Raw genomic sequence first — 27,199 nt, forward strand, 5'->3', positions numbered from 1 at the left:
GTTATTTGTACGCATCATTCATTTTTGCATTTTTGGGAGGGTTCAGGGTTCTTTCTTCATTTAAAGAGTCGGTTCTCTGTATTGGAAAGAGAATCAGGGGAAGAAATATATACAAAACATGCCGCTTCCGACGCAGCACTGAAGCATTTCTTTTAGCGGTCATACCCCCCTCCCCTCTCAAGTTGTAAAGTGAGAAGGGACAGAAACGTCCCAGACACTCAGGGTTCAGTTGACAATAATAAAACTATGGGTAAGTAAACATCTTGTACAGAGTCACGTTTTGCTTATTTTTGAACATTTCTGTGATTTCAACAATACAACAGCGGAAATACTAACTGGTTTTATTACTCGAACCATCGCTTCAACTAAGGGTAATTCCCAACGCTCAGTGAGCCATCTAAATTTTCGTTCTTTTTCTGTTCTCCAGAGGAAACAATGAGATTTTGCCAAGATGCTAAAGTCAAGATGCTAGATGCTAGATGGGAGTGAATTATACTAGATCTAGCACCAAGATGCTAGATATGGCTTCACTGGCGGGCTTCGATATCTACAGAACTTTCTGCCAAAGCATACAAAAAAACACAAAGCACAATAGTTTCGATAACATCTGTGTGGTCCTTCGGTAGGCTACACATCCGGTAAGAAGCTCAATCCAAAGAGTAGTTTGCACTGCACCCGTAGCTGGCTTGTATAGATAATTGAGTTCAAATTTTCAAGTATCCATTTACTGAATGCCCATATCGTGTATGCATGCATTTGCATGCATTATTTAATAAGTAAATAAAGTACACACACAATTAATTATGTCAGTGATAAACGGTGTTTATTGAAAAAAAAAACTCTCCAAACAATGAAGATTAATCTTAGACTGGAGAAATGGTTATCCTTCGTTTTCATTATCATTTGGCCATGAAACAAACGCCTGACAGATATACAACCCCTATATACAACTCTGTGATGTTGGAATATATAACTCGTAGGGTATGATGCTTTACTTTTTCAAAAATTTCAGTACTTCTAGTGAAATGAAATCTTTAGTTTTACGTCCTACGGTTATGCCGGTTAGGCTAAAGGAGACGGTGATGATGAGAAATGAATGAAATGGTGGAATGAAGAAAGTGGGAGGAAACGGGAGAACCCCGAGAAAACCCACGAGCATGGTGTTTGTCCACCACAAAGTCCACACGGCGCGATCTGGGATCAAACCAGGGACCCCATGCACCGGAGGTGAACGTCCTACCACTGAGCCACCGCGCCCCCACAGTACTTCTTGTGTACCCCTATAAATGCAATAAAGAACTAATGGCCATTTTTTTTTTTTTTTTTTTTACAAAAATATTCAATTAGAACTGGACAATTTACATAAAATTTGGAATCAACAAATGAAAACGGCACGTTTCTAGCACTTGTGGGTTCGAGGTCTCATTGTTGAAAGGATTGGAGACAAACATATAAAGTTTTCTGTGAGGAGAAACATATACGCGTAAATCTAGTATTTTAATATATAGATAATAATTGGAATAATTTTATTTTCGAGTGCTATTTTTTAATATTCGCAGTATTGAAATTTTTGAACTTAAATTTTTCCCGTGTTTGAAAAAAAAAAGATATCATTACTAGTAAAATTAACCTAATACAAACATATTTATTTTTTTCAATTTTTCCAGAAAATCGAAAAAAACGTTTTTTTAAAATACAGGTTCAAAATTTCCGGAAATTTGACAAAACTAGTTCAGATACACTTGTACTTTGCCCAGCATTAAACTCTGATCTTAGTTCCGAGGCAGTTCGCCGCCTGTTCTGTTTTACCAATCTGCCCAGACTAGAACGTTCGACATCTGTAATGAGGTGGGGGCACCCAACCCCTCGACATTTGGACGTCTTTTCCCCTTGGTTTCGCCACTTGCTGAAGACAATCACCACGGCACTCCTCGAACACCTGACAAGTCCTGCAGTTTCCGAAATACTCGTGCCGAGTGTTTCTGAGCGAGCACTTTCTTCAAAATAATATTAAAAATTATAGAAAAATTTTCGAGACATTCGAGTCGAGTCGAGATTTTTAGCAGCTGTCTCGACTCGAAAATTCGAGTCGAGAAATACGTTTGTCTCGACTCGTCTCGAATTTTACAAAGTGTGTCTCGACTCGAATCTCGACTCGAATTCGAGTCGAGATTCGAGACATGTCTCGACTCGTGCGCATCCCTAGATTTGATTTGGTTTTGGGTTTATCGCCTCTTTGAGCAGTGAGGCTGTATGAGACCTGAACCTACATTTTAACGTGAGACCCGAACCACGTATTTTAAAAGCCACTTATGTAAGAAACTGTTGACATTAATTTCGGTCATGCTATTCCAGCAAAACACGACGAATTAATTTTAAAGGCCTACATTAAAATGCATCTTACATATTGTTGACAGGGTTAGCGACACTCTAGGTCACCTACCATGCGTCAAGGTATTCACAAAACCTGTCACCGTAAGGTTTTTTTTTTTTTTTTTTTTTTTTTTTTTTTTTTTTTTACCCATTTTGGAATGCTGAGCTTGGGAAGAGGAGGATTGCATCCAAAGTGATAGCGTTTCATTGTCTCTGCACATCACACACATTGATTCTTCTCTTTTGATGTCATATTTTCTTCTATTTAGTCAATCTGAAACAAAACCAAATAACATTAGAAATTAATCAAATAGAAACAAAAGTTTGTTGAGTTGTATATTTTGCAATGCTCTGTGTCTTTTCGTTTAGAAATTGTCACTGATTAAAGCTGTTTTTTACGGGACACCCGGCAAGTAACTGGTGTATACCAGACACAGGGTATCTGCTACATACCAGACACAGAGTATCTTGGTATAGAGCAGATATATCTGATATAAACCAGAAAACTTGTATGAAGATATAAAGTTATGTCTTCCTTAAATGTTTCTGCCCTTTCTGCTACCCAAATGATTAGCTTCTGCGACATTGCTTCACGGGGTCCCAAGTTCGATTCCCAGTAGGAGAGTTATGAAAATTGATTCCAATAATATGGTTGGGATTCCACCTTAAACTGTAGGTCTATGTCTTGTACAGCCTCGGTGCTGAGAAGGGACACTAAACTACCACTAACCTAAATGTTCCTCGTACCTAGATACTTCACACATTTATTCCTACTACGTATTTTCTCTCACTAAATTTTCTTCCTCTGATTTTTCGAATGAAACCATGTTACAATTACTTCATTCCTGCTTTGAACCTTTTAATACGTCGCACACCGGTACGAAATGAATAAAACGTGGCTAAAAATGAAAATGGAAAGTTGCTTTCTGGTTATTTTTAAGTATCAGGTTGGCTACAGTGACAATTGGTCTCCTAAACTTCACCCATGGAAACGGCCTGCCGTTTGTACCAGAGCTAGTATTGAAAGTCAAAGTTAGCCTACTTTTGTGCATCTCGTAATACCTAATGCGCGCGGTAAATATGGCTCGAGTTTTATACGAAATAGTTAATTGTATATTTTTCCGATTTATTTAAATCAAATTGGAAGTTGTTCTGGGAGGCATGTAAAGTATTTTAAGACCATATATTATTTGTAATACATTAGTTATTATACATTTATTTTCATTAATGTTTATATCAATTTTTTTTTTTTTTTTTTTTTTTGAAATTATTAGAAAGTGGATTCGTATTGGTGCATAATCTGTGGTCGCTTTACTTCAAGAATGTGATAAAACAGCTGTGCCTTTTTTGTTCGTTACGATTGAATAAAAAGTTGCAGTTAATGAATATTTAAGTATTTTTTAAATGTTAAACAAAGCTAAAATTATTATAAAATAAGTGGAAATGATTTTTACAAGGTACATGCAAGTAAGATAGTGAAGAGCAACAAATAAAAAAGGAAAAAAATACTTCAGTATAACATATAAAAGAATAGTCGATGTATACATATATATTTTAGTTCCCATTTTTTATAATTGATGTGATATGTATACAATAAATTGAATTAAATAAAGTTAAATAATTTAGTAATACAAAAGTGATTATTTAATAATATTAATTATATTAATTTTAGGTCCAAAAGATGAAATCATCCAATATCGAAAAAGAAATATTTGTTTTGATGAAAGACCATTTGAAAAGCGATCTACAAATCATAATTGAAAATTTGGAAAATCATCTCTCTTCGAGAAGTGGTCGTCGTGTTAAAATATGTGACGATGTGAAGACAGACATCGCATCTTTATTTTTTAGAATGAGGAGCAAATATCAAAAGCCCAATAGAAAGGATAACCGAGTTTTGTTTACAAGAATAATGAACGGTTAAGTGTTATGTTATCATTTTTCGTACTTCGTAATACTGCGAAGACATCAAGGAAACAAAAAGATCGACCATCTTCCTCGGAATTTTTATCCTTAAGCGAACTTTCAAAGCGAAGAAGAAGTGAAAAAATTCGCAATAATAGTGACGTTAATACATTGGCATACGCTACGCAAGTGAGTCTTCGCTCTTTCGGAAAATTGAGTGCTTCAAAAGTTGTCAAAGACGTTTTATATTCAAGTATATCGAGAGCAAAGAAGTATATGAAAGCTGTGACATCAGTATCTTCACACACGGACATGTATACCAATGATGAAGTGCTAGCTCTTTTTCTTGATGTGGGAATATCAAGAAGAAAATACCAAACGTTGAGAAACAGAGCACTGGCAAAAGGATCTAAAATGTGCCCATATACTTCACTGTATTAATTTCATTCGCCATATTGGAACTACCGTATTCATTTTTTCCATTTTGATACCAAATTTGTATTCAGTGATTTGAAAACCCGTAGTATACATTTTATTTTGTCATCTTATTCTACTTTTTTCTCAAAATTGGATCTGCCATTTTTAAGTTTCCAATTTTGACATCAAGTTCGTGTTCAGTGAGGTCAAAAACCACAGCAAGCCCATTTTTGTGCACTGTGAAAGATATTTTGAATTTTGGCCACGTTTTTAGCATTTCGTACCAATGTGTGTCTTTGGAATTGAATTTACAGACGTTTCAGGAATTACGATGTTACATCCAATGCATGTTGTTAAGTTTATACATGAGCAATTAACTGTTTTGAGATGAAATAGATATTTTCTTTAATGTTTTACGCACATGCTCAGTAAGTTAAGGAATACAGATTATTAATGAAAGTAAGTGATTGTGAAAGAATTTAGTGGAGTGTGAATTTGGGAGAAAAAAGGATGACTTCGAGAAAACACACAAACATGATGTTTTCTAGTTACAACTACTCCTTATGGTCTGAACCCGAACTGTGACTGCTCGCACTAGAGATGGGTGGTGTAGCACTGAACCACCGTGCCTTCAAATACAAATTTTATTATTATTAGGATCACGCAAGTGGGACTTATCATATTGTAATGTTAATACGTCCGTTACACCACACAGCTCTTGAATGGAAGCGATTTTTTCTGTCTGTTTATTACAATAGATAACTAGTGATTATCTGGGCCCACTTCATTATTGGATTTAACGGTGACTTAGGTCCATTCGCTAGCCCACACGATAACTTGAATGAAAGCGAATTTTAGAATTTGTTTTTGCAATAAACAGCTAGAGCAATTATTTGGGCTCACATCGTTAATAGGCTCAGTCCTCTAACATCTTTACGAGAAACGGTAACTTTAACTGTAGGTAAAGTATCACATTTTGTACTATTGAAGCAAAGGTAGTAGAAGTTACACGTCTCGTTGTTACACGACAGAAAATCTCCTCCAACGGCTGAGCCGTTGATAATTTTAGTACGTAATCATTTTTATTATTTGCCAGAGTCCTGGGCTGCGGTTATAATATTTATCAAATTTTATGGAGTTCTAACCGACAAAAAAAAATGGTACAATAAGGCAGTGGAGAACAACCAAGTCCAGAGATTAATGAAACATTTGGGAAACCCAATTCTTTTCATTATGAATCATGCATGTGAGTTCCAACGTGTTCCTTCATTATCAGAATGTTCGATAAATGAATTCAGTTCTAAATTCAGTTCTTTTGTAATAAGGTTTTAACAAATAGTTGTAATTTATATATAACAGAAACATGATATCATCCAGGAATTCTCCTATTGGAAGTGGGATAGAACACTAGACAAATCTTAGTTAAGACTGTCGCTTATCGATTTCGAAACCGGCACCTCGTGATTACAAAGCAAGAAGCCTATTGTTCAATATTGTTTTGTGATTAGCATACTGTATAATATCCTTTTAAACTGTTAGGAATGTAAACATTAGTGATTTTCGAAAGAGTGTAAACGAAGAATGTGTTTTAGATCGAGTAATCTAACGTTGGGGTAAAGTTTGTTTGACGTAAAGAAGTATTACTACTTTGAGATTACTGAAAACTTTACAGCAAGTAAATTCATCTCGAAATGAAGAATAAAAAAATATAAGTTAAGAAGACATATATCAGGTTATTGTTTCTTACTTAAAGTGTAAGTTAAGATAAAACCAAGTAGACTTTACGTAATTCAATATATGTTTTTTAAAACTACTGTATTTTCTGTCGCTTTGTAGGTCTCATATGGAGTCCGCGCCACCGTGTGGTTATCCCAGCTCGGGAGCTCACGGGCGAAGCAAAGAAGCTGGTAGTGGCGAGAGCTTGTCCAGTTTGGCGGCCCATGACGAATGTTTTCGCTCACTACACCATGCAGAGACCAGTTTAAGAAGAATGGAAAATTATCTGCTCAAACATCAGCTCACAGATGTCACTCTTATTGCAGGTATGACTAATTGCTACTTTTCTAGTTTGAGTTTCAAGGAGTAAACAATAATAAATTTACGTGTTAATTAGTATCGCTGAAGACGATATGAATTTTAAACGTACTTTGTTTAGTTCCTCATATGAGACACCAAATTACTGTATACTCTTTATATATAAATGCTAATTTATTCCTTGTAAATTTGGACCTCATGGGAGGCTATAACCCCTTAATATCCCTGAATCCTCGCTTATATACAGTGTTAGTCAAAATTATATTAACACTGAATGGGAAAAAGAAACAATGTATTCAAACTGTACATACATCTATACACGAAAGAATGTCTCTGATATGATATACCTACTGCAAGTACTAAATACCTGCGAACTCTCACTGAATTCGCGTCAACCTGTTCACCGTCCAACACATAAAAAACAACGATGAACAGATTCATTTATAGCACGTGCACACATTTCACGAGGAATGGATGATACCACATCCCATATACGGTACTTTAGGTCATTAATGTCGCGAACTTTCGTACTGTAAACGCGCTCTTTTACCATGCACCATAACCAGAAATCGTATGGTGTTAAGTCAGGGGATTGTGGAAGCCAGCGCAATGGTCCACCACGACCAATCCATCTACTGGGAAACGTATCATTGAGATAGTCTCTAACAGTTTGGGCCCAGTGCGGTGGAGCGTCATCTTTTTGAAAGTACCCTGCACGGCGGATTTCTAGTGATAGTTCATGAAGGGTGTACTGCTTTAACATCCGTAAATACAGGTCTGCGATTACTGTTTATGTGTTAAAGAAGTAGGGTCCAATGGTTCCAGCGACGATTACAGCGCACCAAACATTTACTTTGGGGGAGTCACGTTCATGTTTCCGAATGACGCGTGGGTTTTCGGTGGTCCAGAAAATCGTGTTATGTCGTTCACAAACTCACTGGCGTTTAAATGGCTTCATTGCTGAATGCCATTACATTCACATCTTGCTAGATATTAGTCATTTCAGCTAAAATCTGACGACATTCCACCCGCTTCCGTTTCTGCGCCAATGTTAAAGCTTGACTGACTTGGATGTGGTACGGTCTCATTCCAAGGCCGACTTTCAAGATGCGCTGTACTGTTTTGAGAGGTATTCCTGTTTCTAAACTGCATCGAACGCTTGCTTTCGAAGGACTACGCAACAAAGCTTGCTGCACAACAGCAATGTTTTGTTCACATCGTCGTGATCTTGGACGTCCTACAGTGCCTCTATAGTTGTCTGCTACCGATCTTGTAGCCACAAATTTATTGTAGATGCGGTACACTGTTAAACGGCTTCTGAATCACGTGTAAACTTTCCACGAATCATAGTAGGTGAACGTACACTTCCATTAGGCTTGCTGCAAATCTTCTTTGCTCCAGTGTTAATCGATCAGCCATTGTGTGTCAACTGAAACGAAAGAGATTGAAGATGTTAAAAACAAAGCAATGCAACAATACAATACACTGACATGCCAAAAATACATCTTACAAAACAATACATTTTAATAGAATACAGTATTTTTGCCTCCACGTGGTATGTCCATTCAGTGTTAACCTAATTTTGACTAACCTTGTATATGTACGCTACACTACATTTCCATTAATGACTAGACAGCCCTCGAAAGACAAGCAGACTCGTTCAAACGACACAACGGTATCACGTACGGTGATAGAAGGAAGTGAGCGCATGGGAAAACGTCATACGAGTGCTTGCAGTTGAAATGAGCGGATGGCGAAAAGTGCTGATGAAATGGACATGATCATTCAAGCCCACCGATTTGATCATTCAATATGTGAGACTTCCGGCTTATTCCAGATCTAACATGCTATAATATGCAACCGAAAAGTGAAATGGGAACGAAAAGGAGTGATAAAACTGCAACCCCGACCAGATAAGCTACGATAGTTGTCTTATAGAGACCAGTTGTAACCCAGATATGAAGTGATAGTACACAAGCAAGTGTCGTTGGACACTATACCACATAATTTCGATCGGAATATGGAAGTGGTACCAGTGCATGTACTATTTATTCGTCACGAGATGTTAGAACTAGGATTCATTGAGCGAGCTGTTGCCCAAAAGCCAAGGATCATACAAGTAAACGAGCACCGGTAATTACAGTGGTTCAAAACATGGCACGAATGGACAATAGGGCAATGGAAGAGCATGATGTGGAGTGAGGAATGACGCTAAAAGTTTGTGACAATCTGACGGACGTGTGTTACTATGCTGTTTACCGGACCAGACGAGCGCTGTTTACCGGAATGCATTGCTTATACTGTGAAATTTGGCGGTGGAAGAATCTTAGTGTGGCTTGTTTCTCCTGTTTAGATTGAAACCCCTTTTATTGGTGCCTGGAACAATGAATGCCGACGCTTGTCAAGTGATCCTAGACAATCCTGTGCTACCTGTCCTTCGGCAGCTGTTCGATAGTGAGTCGTTTCTGTTTCAATATGTCAGTGGCAGTATTCATAAAGAGCACGCCATCACAGAGCGGTTGAGAGAGATGAAGGTGCAAGTACTCGACTGTATGATCCAAAGCCTCGACCTCAATCCTATTTACGCGTAACACCTTTAGAATTAGTTGGAATACCGGTTGAGGACCCAACCACAACTCTACTGTTCGCCATTTTGCAAGACGAATGAAAGACAATACCTGCTGAAGTCTACCGCAACATTATGAAAATTCTTCCTAATAAAGTCGAGGTTCTTACCACAGCGAATGGCGGCCATACGTCATACTAACTCCTTTTAAACGCAAGATGAACGAGTTCTTAGTGGTGTCCAGTCATTCATGACAGTGTAGTGTATACCAGTATATCAGGGGGTATTTCTTGTATCGGAATTTTCGATGTGTTTATGGAACATGTAAGCGATCCTATGCGTTTAATTGCATTTTTAGCCATACATTAGCCAATTGAATACTACTGTGGTGGATACATTAATAATTGGCAGGTCAGATAGTATAAGTGTAAAAGGATATTGATTTAAGAATTTCTTGCCTTGCTTAAAACCAGACTTCCGTGTAAAGAATTCTGTATACGTACATTGCTCCATAGACTTCGCAACCAGGAAATATGTAAAACACTTGGTAAAAATTCAGAGTCAGGTATAAGGAAGTCTTGCTACAAGGAAGACAATTTAGTCACCTACGAGGTAATTGCAACGATAGGAATCCAGAGTATTACAAGAAATACGGAAGGTAGTTTTCGACCTGCAGGTAGAGCTCGAGGAGAACAGTCTCGACTAAACTCCCGTTTCGGAAAGATCCCGCGATTCGACATCTAAGTCTCTATATTTTTAGTGATTGTAATCTTGACGCTTCCATACCAAGACTGAAGTACTTCAACAGCAACCAGGTTAGTAGTTTCTCTTGAGATGTCTAAGTTAAGCAATTATTAACAAAACCGAACGATCTTTAGCTTCAACTAAAGCCAATTAAATTAACTTAAGTTTAAACTGTAAATCCAATACTTTATGAACGAAATAGGAAGATAGATAGTAGCCACACTGCCCATGCAAAGCCCTAAGTTGTTTACTAATCTAATTGTCATGAGAATCAGGAATAAATTATTTAATGATATATGTTAAATGTATTTATTTAGCTGGTTGTCTGGTTCGCTATCATCGAACCCAGATTGACCGAATTACGGTAATATTAGCATCAAATGATTAACCACGATTATAAATCATTACGGTAATATTAGCATCAAATGATTAACCACGATTATAAATCATTAACACCGAACCAGACACCACACTACTATTTCGTTTCTAAAGTAGATATTCTTATATACAGTAGCTTTTTGTTTTTTGCATTATGAAGGTACTAAACGTACTAGACGTGTTATGTCATCAAACAAAATAAGTGTGAGAGTAAGAATGCCCACTCTGTCTCAAACCTCTTGGCACTTAACCGAACACCAACGTTATAATCTCGGCCGCATGGCAGTCAACTCTAAGTAACCAATCATTAAAAACAATAGTTGGAGTTTAGCATCCCTTTTCAGCACCGAAAATGGATGCTATGTAAGACGAGAACCTTCAGTTCCGTGGAATCCTAACTGCCGTAATGCAGTGTAAAATTTCAAGGTTGTCCCACCAAAAATTGAACGCGAAACCCCATGTAACAAGAGCGCGCGCACTAGCCACTAGACCAGCAGTGAGGCCTAGACCCTATGTTTATACTTTTAGAAAAACAATATGAGATTTAAGATGTATGAAATATTGTTTGTGTTGGAAGATAAATGACTCCTGATTTTGATGGAAAACCTCATTTTGGGTTTGCAAACTGGATATTGGAAATGCAAATAAGTAAACTATACATGAAAAGCAATACTAACATCGTCTATCAAACGAGTATTCATAAAGAAAAATCTATAGAATAACTAATACTATCCACAGTGTATTCTAAACACAAATGTGATATATCCACATGTACGGTATGACTTCCAGATATAAGTATTCGACTATGTATGTGACTCACTTATAAGCTTACAGGTGTATTTTTAATAGTTTTCGTGTAGTATTCACTAAAATGTCCAAAAAAAAAGCTTCAAAATAGCATATATATGTTAATCTGTACGTGTAATTTTAATCAGAAATTACTAACGCCGTGTTTTCAGTTGTAGCATTGGTTCAAATAATCACTTTCCATCTTAATTGCCTGTCGTTACTACGTGATCATTTTCTCATTCACTTTCACCTTACTATGTAAACTAGTTCTGTTAAAGAATCCCAGTTTTAAGTAATTTGTTTTCGAATAATGAAAGCAAAATTATTGGAAAAATTGAGAGGGTTAGTGCAACAGTGGTCTAACCCACATTGTTTTTAAAAATGGAGAAAAATCAAGTTAATGTTAAACACGTGTGGGTTTTTGTACAATATACAAAAAGCAAGCACAAGCGGTTGAATGTGTCATACATTGTACATACATATATTGTACAAAAAAACCACATGTGTTTAACTTTATTTTTCTCCATTTTTAAAAAATGTGGGTTAGACCACTGTCGCACTAACCCCCTCAGTTACTCGAATAGAGAATATTTAACTGATTTCAACATCACTAGTAAATATCGCTTGAAAGAAACCTGACGTCACCTCACGAAGCTTTTACATCTCAAAGTACACGTATATATATATTTGTCATAATCTATTGTGCGGTTAATTAAAGCAGGCGTCTGATAATTGGGCAGAACATGTAGTGCGTTGGCGGTACTGTTGCTAAAGAGAAGAATAGAAGCAATAGCTTCGCCGACAAATTTAGAACATCTAGCAAATCATAATTCTTTAATCGTAATTAGAATAACAAAAATTATAGTGCTTGAAGTGTATGGCAGAAGATTCGAAATTCAACTGCCGGCAGCAGCGCGGTCAGTAACCTTCGTTGGCTAGAAACTGCGTAAAAATATACTGCAATGATTGGCGAAAAACCTTCACTTTCGTTTCGTTTACAGCAGTTGCACTTATCTGTCAGACGCCAACTTTCGTTAATTGCACAATAGTCCTACCTCAGAGCTCCTACTTACTCCTTACATTACGGCTTCATCTACCCGCCATTTCATGTCCAAAAATCTCAGTTTTTCTGTTCTCACGTATTTGCCCTCGTTCAAATTTGGCTTAACAAAAATATCAATCGTACATTGCACATAAATGTTCTCATTCACTTGCTTTCTCATAAAAGTCTCTTACTTACTCCTCGAACCTATCATCTTTGTTTCACCGCATTCACGGAAACCTCACTTCTCCTCATACCGCGGGTGTCTCCTTTATCCTCATCCTAGGTAACGGAAATTATACTTACCTTCTATGCCATGGATATGTTTTTATCTTTCCACATCTTCGTGTCACTTCACTACATAAAAACCTCCTCCCACCTATCCTTCACCTAATCGATATCGGTATTCATCAACATATCTCGAAAATTGTACACTCACTCCGTGAATATCTACTGTTATTTGTCTCTTTACCCTATGAATATCTGTCCTCACCATTTCCTTCACTTGACCTTAAGAGAATACCTCGCCTACCACTTACTTCGTCGTATGAAAATCTCTCATTAGCTTCTCATCCAACGTATATCTTACTATCTAGCCATTCCCTTATCTCACGAAAATCTCCTTTAACCTACCACTCAGCCCCCATATTTCTGTTATGTGCTTCTCATCTGAACAGAATCAATCCCTCCTTTTATCTAAAGATCTCGTCATACGAATTTCTTACTCTACGTCCGTGTTGGTGGGAGCATATGTAGTCATTGTAAACACTTCAAGAGCTTATAACATCCACCATACAAAAATTGTGTATTATATCGAAGTTCGTAAAATTAGAAAACCGTTTTAATATTGTTCTTAGTTTTTCCAGTGCTTTGAAAATTGTGAAAAAGAGAAAAACACCCACATTACTATGTAAATGAAGCTTATCATTTTGTTTGACTGACAGCATTCAATCCAGAAACCAATTATCGTAATGGAAGTAAGGACGAATCAGTTGTAGTTGAACCCATTAACAAAAAGTTATCATAATGTTTTTCTTTTTCTTTTTTAAGTATGTTTACGGATAACAAGGCAGTGTTTTGAAAATAATGACAATATAAGAGAGAAGGAATACAAGAGAACCTATTTGGGCGCAAGCTTCCGTAACGAGGCTTAGTTTAGATATAGTCATCTTATTTGTGTTGGAAGATTGTCTTTCTTGGTTCACCACTCTCTCCACTCATCTGGAGAGAATCTCCAAAACAAGCGAATGTCGAGTTTATCGATCGACAAAGAGGGGAGGGGAACATGACGAGAAACGAGCCTTTGTCAGTATTGCGTAGAATCTTTTTTGGAACATTCGAAAACTTTTTCCTTGTCTTTTTTCTTTAAAAAGAGAGACAGAAATTTAAATACGTACAGTAGTCATTGCAACTCGATTATGTCTTGAAATAATATATCCAGATGCGTACGATGAATGCAAATTCTTCCAGTGGGAGTGAAATGGATGATAATAAAACTGTCTCGTAATAATATTGTGGATTCCGGGCTTGATTCTCACGGTTGTTTATCCTGAGATTTTCCTCACTTTTCCTTTGTACCATTTCGCTTTTGAAATACTTTTGCTTGGTCTGTTTCTCCCACTTTATCATCCTACTGACTGAAGAATTCAGAGCCATCTGCATGGGAGTAAAAAAATTATTAATATTCTTCCTTTGCAATTGTGGGGTCCCGCGTATGACCACCAAGTTTCTGCCATTAATATCATGCTCAAGCCGCACTGGATTGCTTTTTTTTCTGTAAGATCAACAAAGTCAAGCATTGTAAAGTCTACCCAGTGCTGAGACCGGTAGCCATGGCGAGAACCGAATTATGTTGGCAGGGTGCCGTTCACCCGATGTCGTTGGGACAATCAGAAAGCTTCTTGGACAAGAGGTAGCAGACCTCGATCCAGGAAACTAACTGCGTGTGATCACGTATTCACAATTTCATGTCATCGGGGCTATAAAGACTGAACAAATTTCAAAGAACTTTTAAAAATAATTGTTCTAAATATTAGCACAGGCCTTCCTAATTGACCATGAAAAGAAACACATTCTCTTCTATTGAAGTACCTAGGACGTTAAACTGAAAGATTTCGTTTCATTTCATGTTAAGATATTGAAGTATATAATGCATGTAGCGTTGTTAAAATATGAAGATTTTTTACCTAAATCGCCTTGTATTCTTTGTCTTTTTGAGAATTTTTTTAAGCAAACATACGAATACATACAACGTATAAGTATGAGTATGGAAGTCTTAAAGGAAAGATAGGTGTAAATTTAAAACAAGTTGTATGTACAAGAAAATCGGATATATTGTATTAAATAGATTTTGACTTGGATTTGACAGAAACTATAAAGATATACAGATAACAGCTAATCACTTGAATTTGCAGTGCACATTTAAACCACTCCCTTTAAAATGAATGACGCAACATAGGAAGTGAAGCTAATTGACAATTAGGTAACACGAGTATGGTGGATTCTCCCTACGTACGGAATCCCTTTAATTGTACCTGGCCAGGAGCGTTTCTCTTTATTAGCCTGCTAACTTAGAATTTAAATACTATTCTCCTAGCATAGGTAAGATTGTGACCATTTCTAATGTATCTCTATCAGATTAGAAGAAACTTATGCAGAAAGGGAGGGGACGCAAACTAACCGTAAGTAAATTCTATCTTTTTAGAGTTTTTCTTTGGTAGTCGCTGGCGCGTAAGGTATAAAGGCAGACTGAGTACTCGAGTGACCTGGTTCCCGCCTCGGGAAGATTAAACGCATCTATTACTGATGGCGGAGAATAAGAAACGTAAAGGGAATTACATATTTAAACAGTTAAAGCGGAGGAAATGTCTCGTCTTCATAAGGATTTCATAAGACTCACAGGCACACACGGCATTTCTGTCTCTGAAATTTTCACGAATGAATTTCCTTGTGCTTTACCTCTTGATATATTAAACGTTGTTTTGCTTCGATTCTCCACAGCTAGACTTTCAGCCACATGCAATATGCAGAGTTCGATACAGACAAGCATTGTGCACTAGTCGCTTTCTAATTCCTATATAGCGATTCCATTTTCATTTTGGGCAAAGTACCAGCTATGATATGCAATAGTCGCAGTCAGTGGCATGTACTTATACACTTCAAGAGTTCATTTTTGCTACTTACGAACTTTTTTGTTTTGCTTTGTTTATACGGAATATGCATGCTGCAGCTGTCTCAGTTTTGATAATTCTGCCCGGGTTGCAAGGTATTATTTAAGGAATGGAAAAATTAGGGGCAAATGTAGGGCTAAAGAAAGGAAAAATTAAGTAGAAAGATTGATAAGTAGTTAGCTCTACACTAGGGTGTATCGAAAAAACTTTTTTTTTCGAAATCTTGTTACCCTTAGCGGCCATTTTTGGCCAAATGTGTTTAATATAACATAGAAAAAATTTCAAATCGATACCTCAAGTTTTTGAGGTGCCGCCATTGGCTTGAAATGACGAAATCGTAGACTTTCAAAACAATAACTGAAATATTTATTACTTTATACAGTATTATTCTTTGTAATAATTGCTTTCCAAATAGTCCAAATATAATAAGGAAAGAAATTTAAAATCGTTGGCTCTTGTTTATCATGTGCTGCCACCGCTTTGACTTGGAGGAAACATCGATAAACTTATAATATTGGTGTGTGGCACCTGCCTCCCCTCCAACTCAATTATCTAAACAAATAGACTAACCTTACTCAGACATAACAATCAGTTTCAGGTGAGTTATCACATTTGAGTGTTATGCTTCTGATAGTTTGATAGCGTTGACGCGTGATACTGTTTTCTTGCTTGATCCTATTGTTCATAAGCTTGTGGTTTTCTCCATATATGTTTGTCAGTGCGCAATTTTCTTGCTTGTATCATCATGGAATTTGGAGAATAAGACTTGATTACGGTTGGAGGACATAAAAACATTCACGATGTTATTGGGTCTCCATAAAAGAGTTCAGTTGTGTTCAACTGCCTACAATAAAAAGTGTGCTGAAACAATTCCTATGGAAAAGGGAAACAAAGAAGAGGAATTCCAGTTCTAGAAAATATCCTGCAGCCAAGGATATTGCTTACATAGTTGTTTCTAAAATAATTCAAGTCTCGAAGAAGTCATCTATATGTGGAAAAACTACTTTAAGTCAACAATGAATTGTAGCCTTAATTCTTCAGTATCAAAAAAAGTTCATCAGCTTCTAAAAAACTGAAAAATAAAATCAAACCGTACATGTGACACTAAAATAATGCAATATCAAAAATTTGCCAGAGAAACCTTATTTGATAATGCTTGGTGTAAATGAGCTGATCAACTAATTCATTCTAAATGTGAAAAAGAAAGACGAGTGTCAAAGTTAGAAGTACCATTTCTTGACATATTTTGACATCAAAACTTCTTGTTCTAGGCTGTGATGAAATGCCAGTTAATACTGGGAGAAAAACTGAAGTAATGGCCAATACTGAAAATTATTTAGGAAAGCCAATACAAATGAACTTCCACTTAGACATTTAATCCGTGAAATCGATGGTAAGACTACGGAGACAAATTCATACGGACAAATTGGACTGACTTTACAAAACTACGAGTCCTTACCATTTGTTGATTTTGAACGTGTAGCTGTTCATCGGATTCAGAATTGCATTGAATTTAAGCATGGATCAAAAATATCTTCTGAATATTTGTCAAGCTGTTTCGTTGGGCTATTGTTCTGCAAGTTCGACTAATCAAAATCCTAGAAAGCTACATCAGGCAATATGGGTGACAACTGCTAATAGAATTTTGCTTCTTTACAACGGAACGGAAAATCCAACAACAAAGTTCAAGATTATGATTTCCTACATAATGAATGTTTATGCTTCTGTATGGTTCTATATTAAAAGCGAACCATCGTGCACACAGGAGCTAAACATTTATTGAAACTTACGTCATTTTCCAGCTTTATGGATTCAAATACTAAATTATCCATGGATCCAGTGATAATGCGAAATGTGTGATTTAGTCATCCTGACAATTTACTTCTGGCAATGATATCTTACACAGATGCGAACATAAGAAGGCTTGGTTGAAGAAGATCTTTAAAAGCAAGAATAGTATCGTTATCTGTCAATGTGAGAGAATGCAAAGTTCTTGAGGTCAAATTAGACGCGAAAATCTACATTAACATGATAAACTTGTCGGAGTGTGTCTTGATTGAGCCATCATTAACAAAACACCTAAGCAAAGATGAGCTACAACATAACATAAAAATTGGCATAGTTGCCAGTGAATAAATAAGTTTTCCTTGCCACACTTAAGCAATAGAGTGCATGATAAAATTAGTGACAGAAGCGGCTAGTTGTGTATGTGGTGCACACCCTCATCGTGGAATTATTTTGACAACTTTAAAATCTCGAAAGTGGATACCACCGTTCACAAAGAAATCAGAAAATAAATTAAAAATGAGTAACTGAACGTAAATATTAGACATTTGAGAACCAGTAATCTGCAAAAACGAAATCAAAAATAAGTCCAGGAATGAAAGGGAGGGTGGAATCTGAACTGAAGTTACCTCTTCGTGGTGAGTTGTGGGTTATTTCGAATGTAATAAATTTACTTGGAAATAAGCTAAGAGGTACAGGAATTATAATGTTGTATCGTAGCTAGTTTTTTGCAACTTTTAAAATGTTATACGTTTTCCAAATATATTAAGAGTTGAATACATTTCATTTTATTGATTTTTGACCCCATTGTGTCTGATATCTGACAGAAAAATCACTAATATGTTTAAATATTTTTTTACGGAATTTTTACAAATATACATTAATATACAAGATATTAAGACTTTTCCCCCCATAGGTGATAGAGATGGCGGTAACTCAAAAAGTTGAAGTAGAGTCTTGAAATCTTTTTACATTATATTGGGACTGTCTGGAGAACAATTATTACTACATAAGTGGAACATAGTATATAACTATTTTGCATACTGTCTTAAAAAATCTACGATTTCATCATTTTTTTTTAAATTTTAAGCCGATGGCGGCACCTCAAAAAATTGAGCTATCGATCTGATTTTTTTTTCTGTGTTCTATTAACGACACTTGGCCAAAAATAGCCACTAAGGGTAACAAGATTTCGAAAAAAAAAAAAATTTTTCAATACACCCTACTATACACGGTGCGGCAATTAGGAAACGAGACACACGGTAAAATATAAATAAATAAGTTGAATTAGCTTACCTCGGTTTAATTAAAGTACGTAGGAACTTTGTGTCACACGCCTTTCAATGATTCAGTACGTTTTGGAATGATTTTTTTAAGTCCTAGATCGTAATGATGTTCCTGAAAGTCCTGGGCGGTAATGGCATTCAAAGTCTTAATCACTGATTGGTTAATGGTAGAAACATTGTGAAGAAAACAACTCTTAGATGTGAGAAAACATAAGTAATCACAGAAGTTCAATCTGGCGGGTATGTAAGTTGTGGTAACACACAAACACTTTCTTGCGGGCCGAAAACTCACAAACAATTACTACGTTGTTTGCTGGGGCATTGTTATGCAATAGCTTCCAATGGAGACCACGCTGACATTCAGGTCTCATACGTGTGATTCTTCTTAGCAAACGTTTCAGAGCTTCTACATAAAATACCTCAGTAACAGTTTAACTGTTACATGGGTACGAATTTCCGGCGATAATTTATTTTGGTGTCGTGAAGCACGATCAGGAATACCTTAATTTTTTTTATTTTTAATTTTTTTCCTTTTTTTAGTTGGGGTGAATCAGATCCTTCCACTCAGCATGTTGCCATTTGGTTCCAGAATAGTACTGAAACCTTCGTGTTTCGTTTTCTGCAATTACGGTATATTCTGGTAGAAAATCAGCTCCAATTCAGCAGAAACCATCAGTTCTTAGCAATAGCTTACTATCTCCAGTTTCTCTTCCTCTATTCCGTTATTTATTTTTTACATACCTTGTGTCTCGTTTCCTAATTTTCGCATCGTGTATACCTATATACTTAGCAATCTCCCTTTTCTAGTTACTTTTCCCATTCTTTAGCCCCACATTTCCTTAAGAAATAAGAAACGAAACGTGCAGATAGCTTCTGCTTCATTAAATCCTCTATTATTATTATTTGGTGAACAATCACCTTATTCACCCCCACGAGGTCTGGTTGGTCAGCATACAGTTTGTAGATGTTTCAGTTTTGCGATAATCATCAGTCCAAATCCGGTGCATTAGGTTATTATTATTATTATTATTATTATTATTATTATTATTATTATTATTATTATTATTATTATTATTATACTTTGTGAGATTTCGTTAAGAACTTTATTTATTCCAAAAAATGTTTCCCATTATTACTAGTCAATTTGAATATGTGCAAATAATTCCAACTTCTGTCTTTAACAAAATCAAAAGTATCAAGAATTTTATAAAAAGAAGAAACTCTACCGTCACAACCTGAAAATGAAATTTTAATAAAACTGGAATCAACCTGCACACAAATTTTAATAAACTGTTACTTTCCAGTTTGTCACATGTCGCGTAATGCTAATTGTGGTTTTTGTATCACTTTGCAATAGTTTGATTTAATTTTACCAGGAACTAGTAACTATGAAGGTTTCTTTATTTCTTCGATGCACAATATTGTGACAAATTGCCACATTACTACGTAGACAAGTATGAAGGTAACAAAATAATTTTAACGAAAGTCTAATACATAAAATTGAAAGTAACTATGTTTGTGACTCTTGAACCACCCGACCGATCTCGGTCAAATTTTCAACGTAGATGAGGTTCGGGCCTGGAATGGTTTCTATCATTTCACTGACGGTGCAACTAAGGGCAGAGGGAGATATTTAAACTTGATCGATATTAGTGCCGAATCGCAGTTTTCGGAGTCCCTGACACTTCTGATGCTATTTAAATCCAAATTCAGCCCCGCAACTTGGGAGAGGCGAAGATATAAAAATGATCGAAAATGGGCGGGCGATATTAGTGTCGAATTAATAGTTTTCGGGAGTCGATGAGATGAACAGTGACACTTCCGATGCCCTTTAAATCCAAATTCAACCCTGCAACTTAGGGGAGGTGGATATATATACGTATATCCAAACGTAATAAAAACTATAGGTGCTATTACTCGTCCACAACTATTGTCTTATTGAATCACCCGCAGAAAAATCAGTTCACATACATCCCATTGTAAATAGAAGAAAACATGCACGGTAATCAGTATGACAATTTGAGCATTCACATCACAAGGGAATCGAGTAATATAACCTAAGTTGTGAGAAAAATAGAGTTTATAAAGAATGCGTAATTACACGAAAAACTTTACACTGTTTTTTCTTACCTTATAAGAGTTATTTGCAATATTAGGGTATGAATCTTTTCAGCTCTGAAAAGAGATTCAAGTAGAGGTCTTTAAGATGAGATATGTCCAAAATACTAGAAGTAGATTTGATTCCCTCCTGCATTGAGTGTGCCAACTCTCAATATTTTTCCTTCCGCCATAAATCAAAATTGGATAATAGGAAATTTGACTGTGTAGTGAATGACACATGATAAATGCGATATATTCACTTATACTTGATTTGTATGGTAGACATCATGTAGAAAGAAAAAATAATTTGCCTTATTGCTCAAGACTACAATGCCAAGCAAGCTATTTGGTCTAGGAATTAATTCGTGCGGGTGGACAAGAGATGGCGCAACGAACGGAGCGTCCCACAGTTCCGTGTATCCACACATGTGTTGCAAACCCCTGTCATCGCGTATCGTTCGTAGTATAGGGCAGTGGATTAAAGCGTCAACAACACCAGTTTGTAGTTAAGTGAACATGGCGCAATTTGTGCCTGATAAAGTGTTTTTGCGGGGTGTCCTGCTGCATTACTTTAACATGCAGAAAAATGCGACTGAAAGTCATCGTATTTTGGTGGAAGTGTATGGTGACCATGCTCTAGCTGAGCGAACGTGTCAGAAGTGGTTTGTACGGTTTAGAAGTGGTGATTTCGGCTTGGCAGACCAAGAGCGAGCTGGACAGCCAAAAAAATTTCAAGACGAAGAATTGACAGCATTGCTCGAGCAGGATTCGTGTCAAACGCAGGAACAACTTGCAGCAGCATTAGGCGTTGATCAAACAACAGTCTCCAAACGCTTGAAAGCCATGGGAATGATTCAAAGATGTCACATTGGGTTCCACACGAATTGAAAGACAGAGACGTTGAAAGACGAAAAACCATTTGCGAATTGCTGCTTCAACGACAGAGCAGAAAGGGGTTTCTGCATCGAATTATTACGGGTGATGAGAAGTGGATCCATTACGAGAACCCTAAACGAAAAAAGGCCTGGGTGAAACCAGGTGAACCAGGTCCATCACAACCAAAACGAGATATTCACTGTGCAAAGGTTATGCTGTGCATATGGTGGGATATGAAAGGTGTGGTGTACTATGAGCTGCTGCAACCGGGTGAAACTATGAATGGAGAACGTTATCGACGACAATTAATGCGTTTAAAGCAAGCTCTGGCCAGAACACGACCAGAATGGGAGAACAGACATGATAAACTTATTGTTCAACATGATAACGCTCGCCCACATGTCGCAAAACCGGTCAAAACCTATTTAGAAAATGTCGGATGGGAAGTTTTACCCCACCCGCCGTATTCACCAGACGTTGCTCCTTCGGACTACTACTTGTTCGATTGCATGAACAACGATTTGATTGGACAGCGGTTTACTTCTTCAGAAGATATCGAAACATGGGTCTCTGACTGGATCGCTTCCAAGGATGAGGACTTCTTTCGCCACGGAATCCGTACATTGCCTGACAGATGGGCGAAAGTGGTGGCTAGCGATGGACAATATTTTTCTTAAGGTATTTATGTATTTTGTGTTTGTACTACAGCTTCAATGTGTGCGTACCAACCGCACGAATTAATTCCTAGACCAAATAATAATGGTAAGCATATAAGAACACACAGACACGGCATGCAACCTAGAATTGGCCAGAGGGTGTCACGCAGACAGGACCTTAAAGAAACGGCTTTTCGTGGTAGTAGTGGTAAACGGAGAATTACCACAAAGAAGCGTCGAGTCTTTGAACAACCCATAGAAATACCATATTCAAATTCACGCCAATTGCGAGAACCCACTTGTGTACACTTGATCGTATATAGCATGATCGGAGCAATTGATTACTGAGACTATGAAATCATTGGAAATTATTGAAATGAAAAATTGAATGAAATGATTTTAGTTTAGAGCATAGTCCAATGATTATGCTCTTAAGGCTAAATGAGACGAGTAATTAATGAAAGTGAATGAAGTACAAATTAAATTTGTGTGCTTTCCCACTGGGAATCGAACCCGGAATCACACGAACCAAATATGCACGTGATATTCATTTGACCATTGAAGGTGGCTTGGAAGCTGGTAGTTTATTTGAGGGTATACTATTGTATTCACATTTATTTGTAACATTTTGTTTATTGCAAGTAAATTCTAGCTACTTTCTTCATTTACATGTACAGGGTGGCCTAAAAGTATGTATACACCCCTGCATTGATCAAGTTTAATATTCTAGCTTGTGGGTTTATTTGCTTCGACTGCTCCGAGATTAAGGTATAAGTAAAAGGTTTTAAGAACAAATAATAAAGAAACTTAGAAATAACATTAAGAAATTATATAAAATGCAATGAGTTGATCAGTACGGTACTGTATACCTACTTTTGGGCCACCCAGTATAATGGCTTGTAATACTATTTTTTATCTTCAGTTTCGTACTCAATCAGCTATCAGAGCATGGTGATTGTATTAATATGTTTTCTCTAAAGGCATTTGCATATTTGTTTATTTACTAAAAATATTTCAGACGCTACTAAAAGACCATTTTACACTGATACATTAACAACAAAGCAGCAAACTTTTAAAGAAAGTTTACCAAGGCTTGGGTATTAAAGATATCCCGGCATTCAGTTGTCGGAATTGCAAAATCACCATTCAGATGCTTGGTGTCGAAATTCGAACATGAAGACTAACAATTACGAAGCGCCAGCGCTAACTACTAACCTACGTTCGGTCGGTGAATGTTACGAAATTATTTTTCTACAGTTATTTTTGTAAAGTGTTTATTATTTTCTTGAAGTAAAGGTGAATTTACTTCTTACAATACTTTTAGTCGACAACCAATAGTTTACTCTCATTATTTCTGTCAATTTTCTTCATATCACTTGTAAACGCTATTTGGAGTAAATGCTTTAATTTAGTAATGTTTCATTAAAGTTGAGTCATATGTTAATTAAAGCTTGAAACATGTAAGTTTCCTTTCCGGTTATGACAATATTAGAAATTAAGTTACCTTTTTGTATATAAAATTCGTGATAATTTTAACATTTTTAAAAACATAATTCTGAATTATTTGCAAATATTCAAATAAAGTAGGATGAAGCGAATAACTAAGAAACATTTTGAGCAAAAGATCATTGTTTAACAAAAAGACAGAAACAAGTTGTTTTTTTTAATTGCTGTAGACTATGGGACTTGAAGTGATGATCATGGAAAAGGTTAAATGTCCATATGTTACATGCTAACCAGCTACTCTATGTGAGTTAATTTGCCAACTTGCTAAACGTACATATGCAAACCACTAAGTCAAAATGTTGGATCACTTCGCATATTTTGTCGCTTATTTCTGTTTATTCCTTTGTTTGCGTGTCAAATGTTTAATACCTATGCATATAAGGACTGTGCTATGTGTATAGTACTAACATGATAAGAGATTTTACGTTGTATTTGTAATAAAGTATAAAATTCTCTCTCTCTTTGTAAATTTCGTTGTGCGTTTGCCGCGTTTACGAAGACGGAACTTTAAATGTGGCGATGAAAGTTGCAAAGATTCCTTTTTTTTTTAATTATAACTTGCTTATGTTTTATTTTTTAAATATCTTTTTGGAAATATGTTTTTTTTCTTCTACACATTTCCAAGAAAATATATAAAAATTCTCTCATAAAAAAGAGAATTATTTCTACTTATGGAATTTCTAAAGACATGCGATACAAATTGTGGACACGAGTGTACATAACGTGAAAATTTAAAATTTGAATTTTTGTTTGTTCAACAATGCATTTTCCCTCACCTCCCATTCCGCACTCAATAACTTTACTGGTATTTTCATGGCAATGCAGTTTTGTAAAGGAGTTTTCGTAAACCAAACTCCTTAAAAATAATGTTTGCCTTAAATATATGCAACCCGCACAATTGCGTTGGTAAAAAGGTTGTCTGACAAGCAGGGGTTTAAACCTCCTCCCATAGAAATACATGGAGATTCGATTTTTGATTGACAATATCTATGGATCAACTGGATGGATCACCTCTGTCAGCGAACTCGATTCCTAACTTTTGACGCGCTAGATCAGCGTTTCCCAACCTTTTTCAACTTGAGACACACTATGGGTGTAACTTGAATACTCGCGACACACTCATAGATTTTATTATATTTAAATATAAAGTACCATGGTATCTTTTTATGTGATTACTGATCTCCTCACAGAGAAGAAAGCTCGATCACTGGTTTTCCACCATGTAAATCATTATGCTTATTTTACATTCAAATTTAAAAATAGAAAACAATTGCAGTGAAATATTGGACTTAGCTTTTCAAAAATAAACTTTCTTTTTCGAAAACTGCATCCAAACTTTCACTAACAAGGAAGATCACTAAATAACGTACGAACAAACAAATCTTTTTTACTTTTAAAACACAAATGTAGGTAATTCGTATGCATGTTTGTTTTGTCGAAAGGATTGAATATTTTAAAATTTTAAGTTACGAAGTAGTCTCCAACAATAAAGAAGCAATAATGGTCATAACGTCATAACAATGATAACAAATACCTTTTTCAATATTAAAAATGTACAGAAAAGTAACGTGGGATGAAACTTAAAATTGTAGATTTATTAGAGGTTTATAGTAATGTGAAATACAAATATACATTTTTCCCTATGTCCTGCAATTTAATTGCTATAAAATTAATAATTTTGTATCGATTTACTCGCGGCACACCAGCGGCCCATTCACGGCACACCGGTTGGGAAACGCTGCGCTAGATAATGGCAAAAATTGATAGTGGTCCGTCAAGTAACTTTGGAGTTTTTTTTTTTCGTCTCCGGGAGGCCACAAGTACAGATAAACGTTAAAGAAGCTGGTAAACCAGACTCCTTCATAATGTGAACCTCACCTCAGTTGTAGAAGAAAGACGAATAAGATGCAACATAATGTAGAGATGAAATCAAGCAGCAGAAACTACTGATAGTAAGACGAAGAAATAAATAAAAAGCGCGAAAACACGGAAATGTGGAGACAAAAACAAAATTTCGATTTGGTTGGATTAATAGTACCCAATAATAAATTTTCGTATCTGTGGCAGTCAACCTTCGAAGTATAATTAGTAATACAGTATATTCATATATAATCTTATATACTCAGATGCTGGTTAGTGAATATAGTAAATACTATTTCTTACTATTTATTATACCCATAAATTTATTTAAAAACATTGTAATTAATATATAAACATCACAGTAAAAAACGAAAATACATCACTTTTTTTTCATTTTGATGATGATTGCTTTTTAAAAAAACTGATATTCAAACAATTTGTATCATAATACTATGGGTCTTCATTGTCCTCCTGACTTCCTTTGTTTTTCTTTTCTTCCTCTTTTCCAGTTTTGTAGAATTTTGATTCTGGTCCCATCAAATAAAACTAGACCAAATGGATTCTAGTCCGAAAGGGTACACCACACTTTTTTTCAAACACATCTTAAATCTGTTTAAGTGAGAGAAAGTTTTTCAAGTTCAAAGCAGGGTTCTTAACTGTTAACTGCGGTTATTGGATTCGTTATAATCACTATTGCAATGTCAGTTTTGTAAATAAAACGAAAATGTACTAGAAATCGCAACGGTAAGACCGCTAATGTTAGCGCCCTTTCCATGTAGCGTCCATAGTCACATTACTTCCCATATGTACTTTTTTGTTGCAACCTTCGTTTTTCTGTCAAGCATTCTATTAGAATTAGGATTTATCACACATGTTGCAGTATGCAATGGGTGTTCTGCGAACGTTACATAAGGTATGTCCGCTGCATTCATGTAACAGAGAGACTGAATTAGATTTTGTACTCTCTTTATCTGAAAGCAGAATAATGTGCAATGAAAGTGGCCTCTATTGAAAAGAGCGTAAATCGAGTTAGTTAACTTGACAACGGGCTGTCACGCTAGTCTCTGGACTCCGGAAATTACATTGACCGAGTTGGTTGTATTCTACACACACATATACGTGTATAGAGAAAAAGGGAGATCTCGAAGAGGGACAGAGTAGGATGATTGTCCATTGTGTTGCGACCCATTTGACAATCTAATGTGCTGAGACCGCTTTTGTTATTCTTGTTTTTTGCAAAAGAATAGTATTTTGTACAATTTTCAAAAAATACATTAGTGTTTTGCTCAAAAACTAGTTCTAGCCCATTTGTCAATGTAGCTAGTCTCCTTTCTTCTCAGATCAGCATTCTTTCGATTGGTGTGATCCAGCTTTCCACCCTTCCATATTCTAAGCCATTCTTTCAATGTATTTTTTCCCCACATTTTATACTATTTCAACCGCGGCCTTCCACAAGGTACTTTTCCTTTTGACATTTCCTCTATAGCGAATAGCGTGATTCTTCTATGTCATTATGGGTCTAATTATCCTCTCCCTTTAGTATACATCTATTCTTCTCCTACCGTTTCACAGCACTCTTTTATTTGATGCCTTATACACCTATCTAATTTTCAACTTTCTTATATAGCTCCACATTTTCAAGGCATCCGTTATTCATTTTTCTTCTAGTAGAGTCTATGCCTTCGTCCGTACAATACCACTCCACCACATAC

General features: G+C 36.1%; 1 protein-coding gene across 3 annotated transcripts in view; it reads left to right on the plus strand.

Moving 5' to 3' along the window:
• Window positions 1–27,199, plus strand: part of LOC145681029 (kelch-like protein 5) — a 589,536-nt gene that overhangs the window by 451,318 nt on the left and 111,019 nt on the right. For all 3 annotated transcript variants that reach the window (XM_081752333.1, XM_081752334.1, XM_081752332.1), the window contains one exon: window positions 6,532–6,737. In XM_081752333.1, the coding sequence (XP_081608459.1) occupies window positions 6,532–6,737 (206 nt within the window). The remainder of the gene's footprint in view (window positions 1–6,531; window positions 6,738–27,199) is intronic.

The sequence above is a fragment of the Thermobia domestica genome, chromosome 3 (assembly GCF_964235325.1).
Source record: "Thermobia domestica chromosome 3, izTheDome1.hap1.1, whole genome shotgun sequence".
Lineage (NCBI taxonomy): Eukaryota > Metazoa > Arthropoda > Insecta > Zygentoma > Lepismatidae > Thermobia > Thermobia domestica.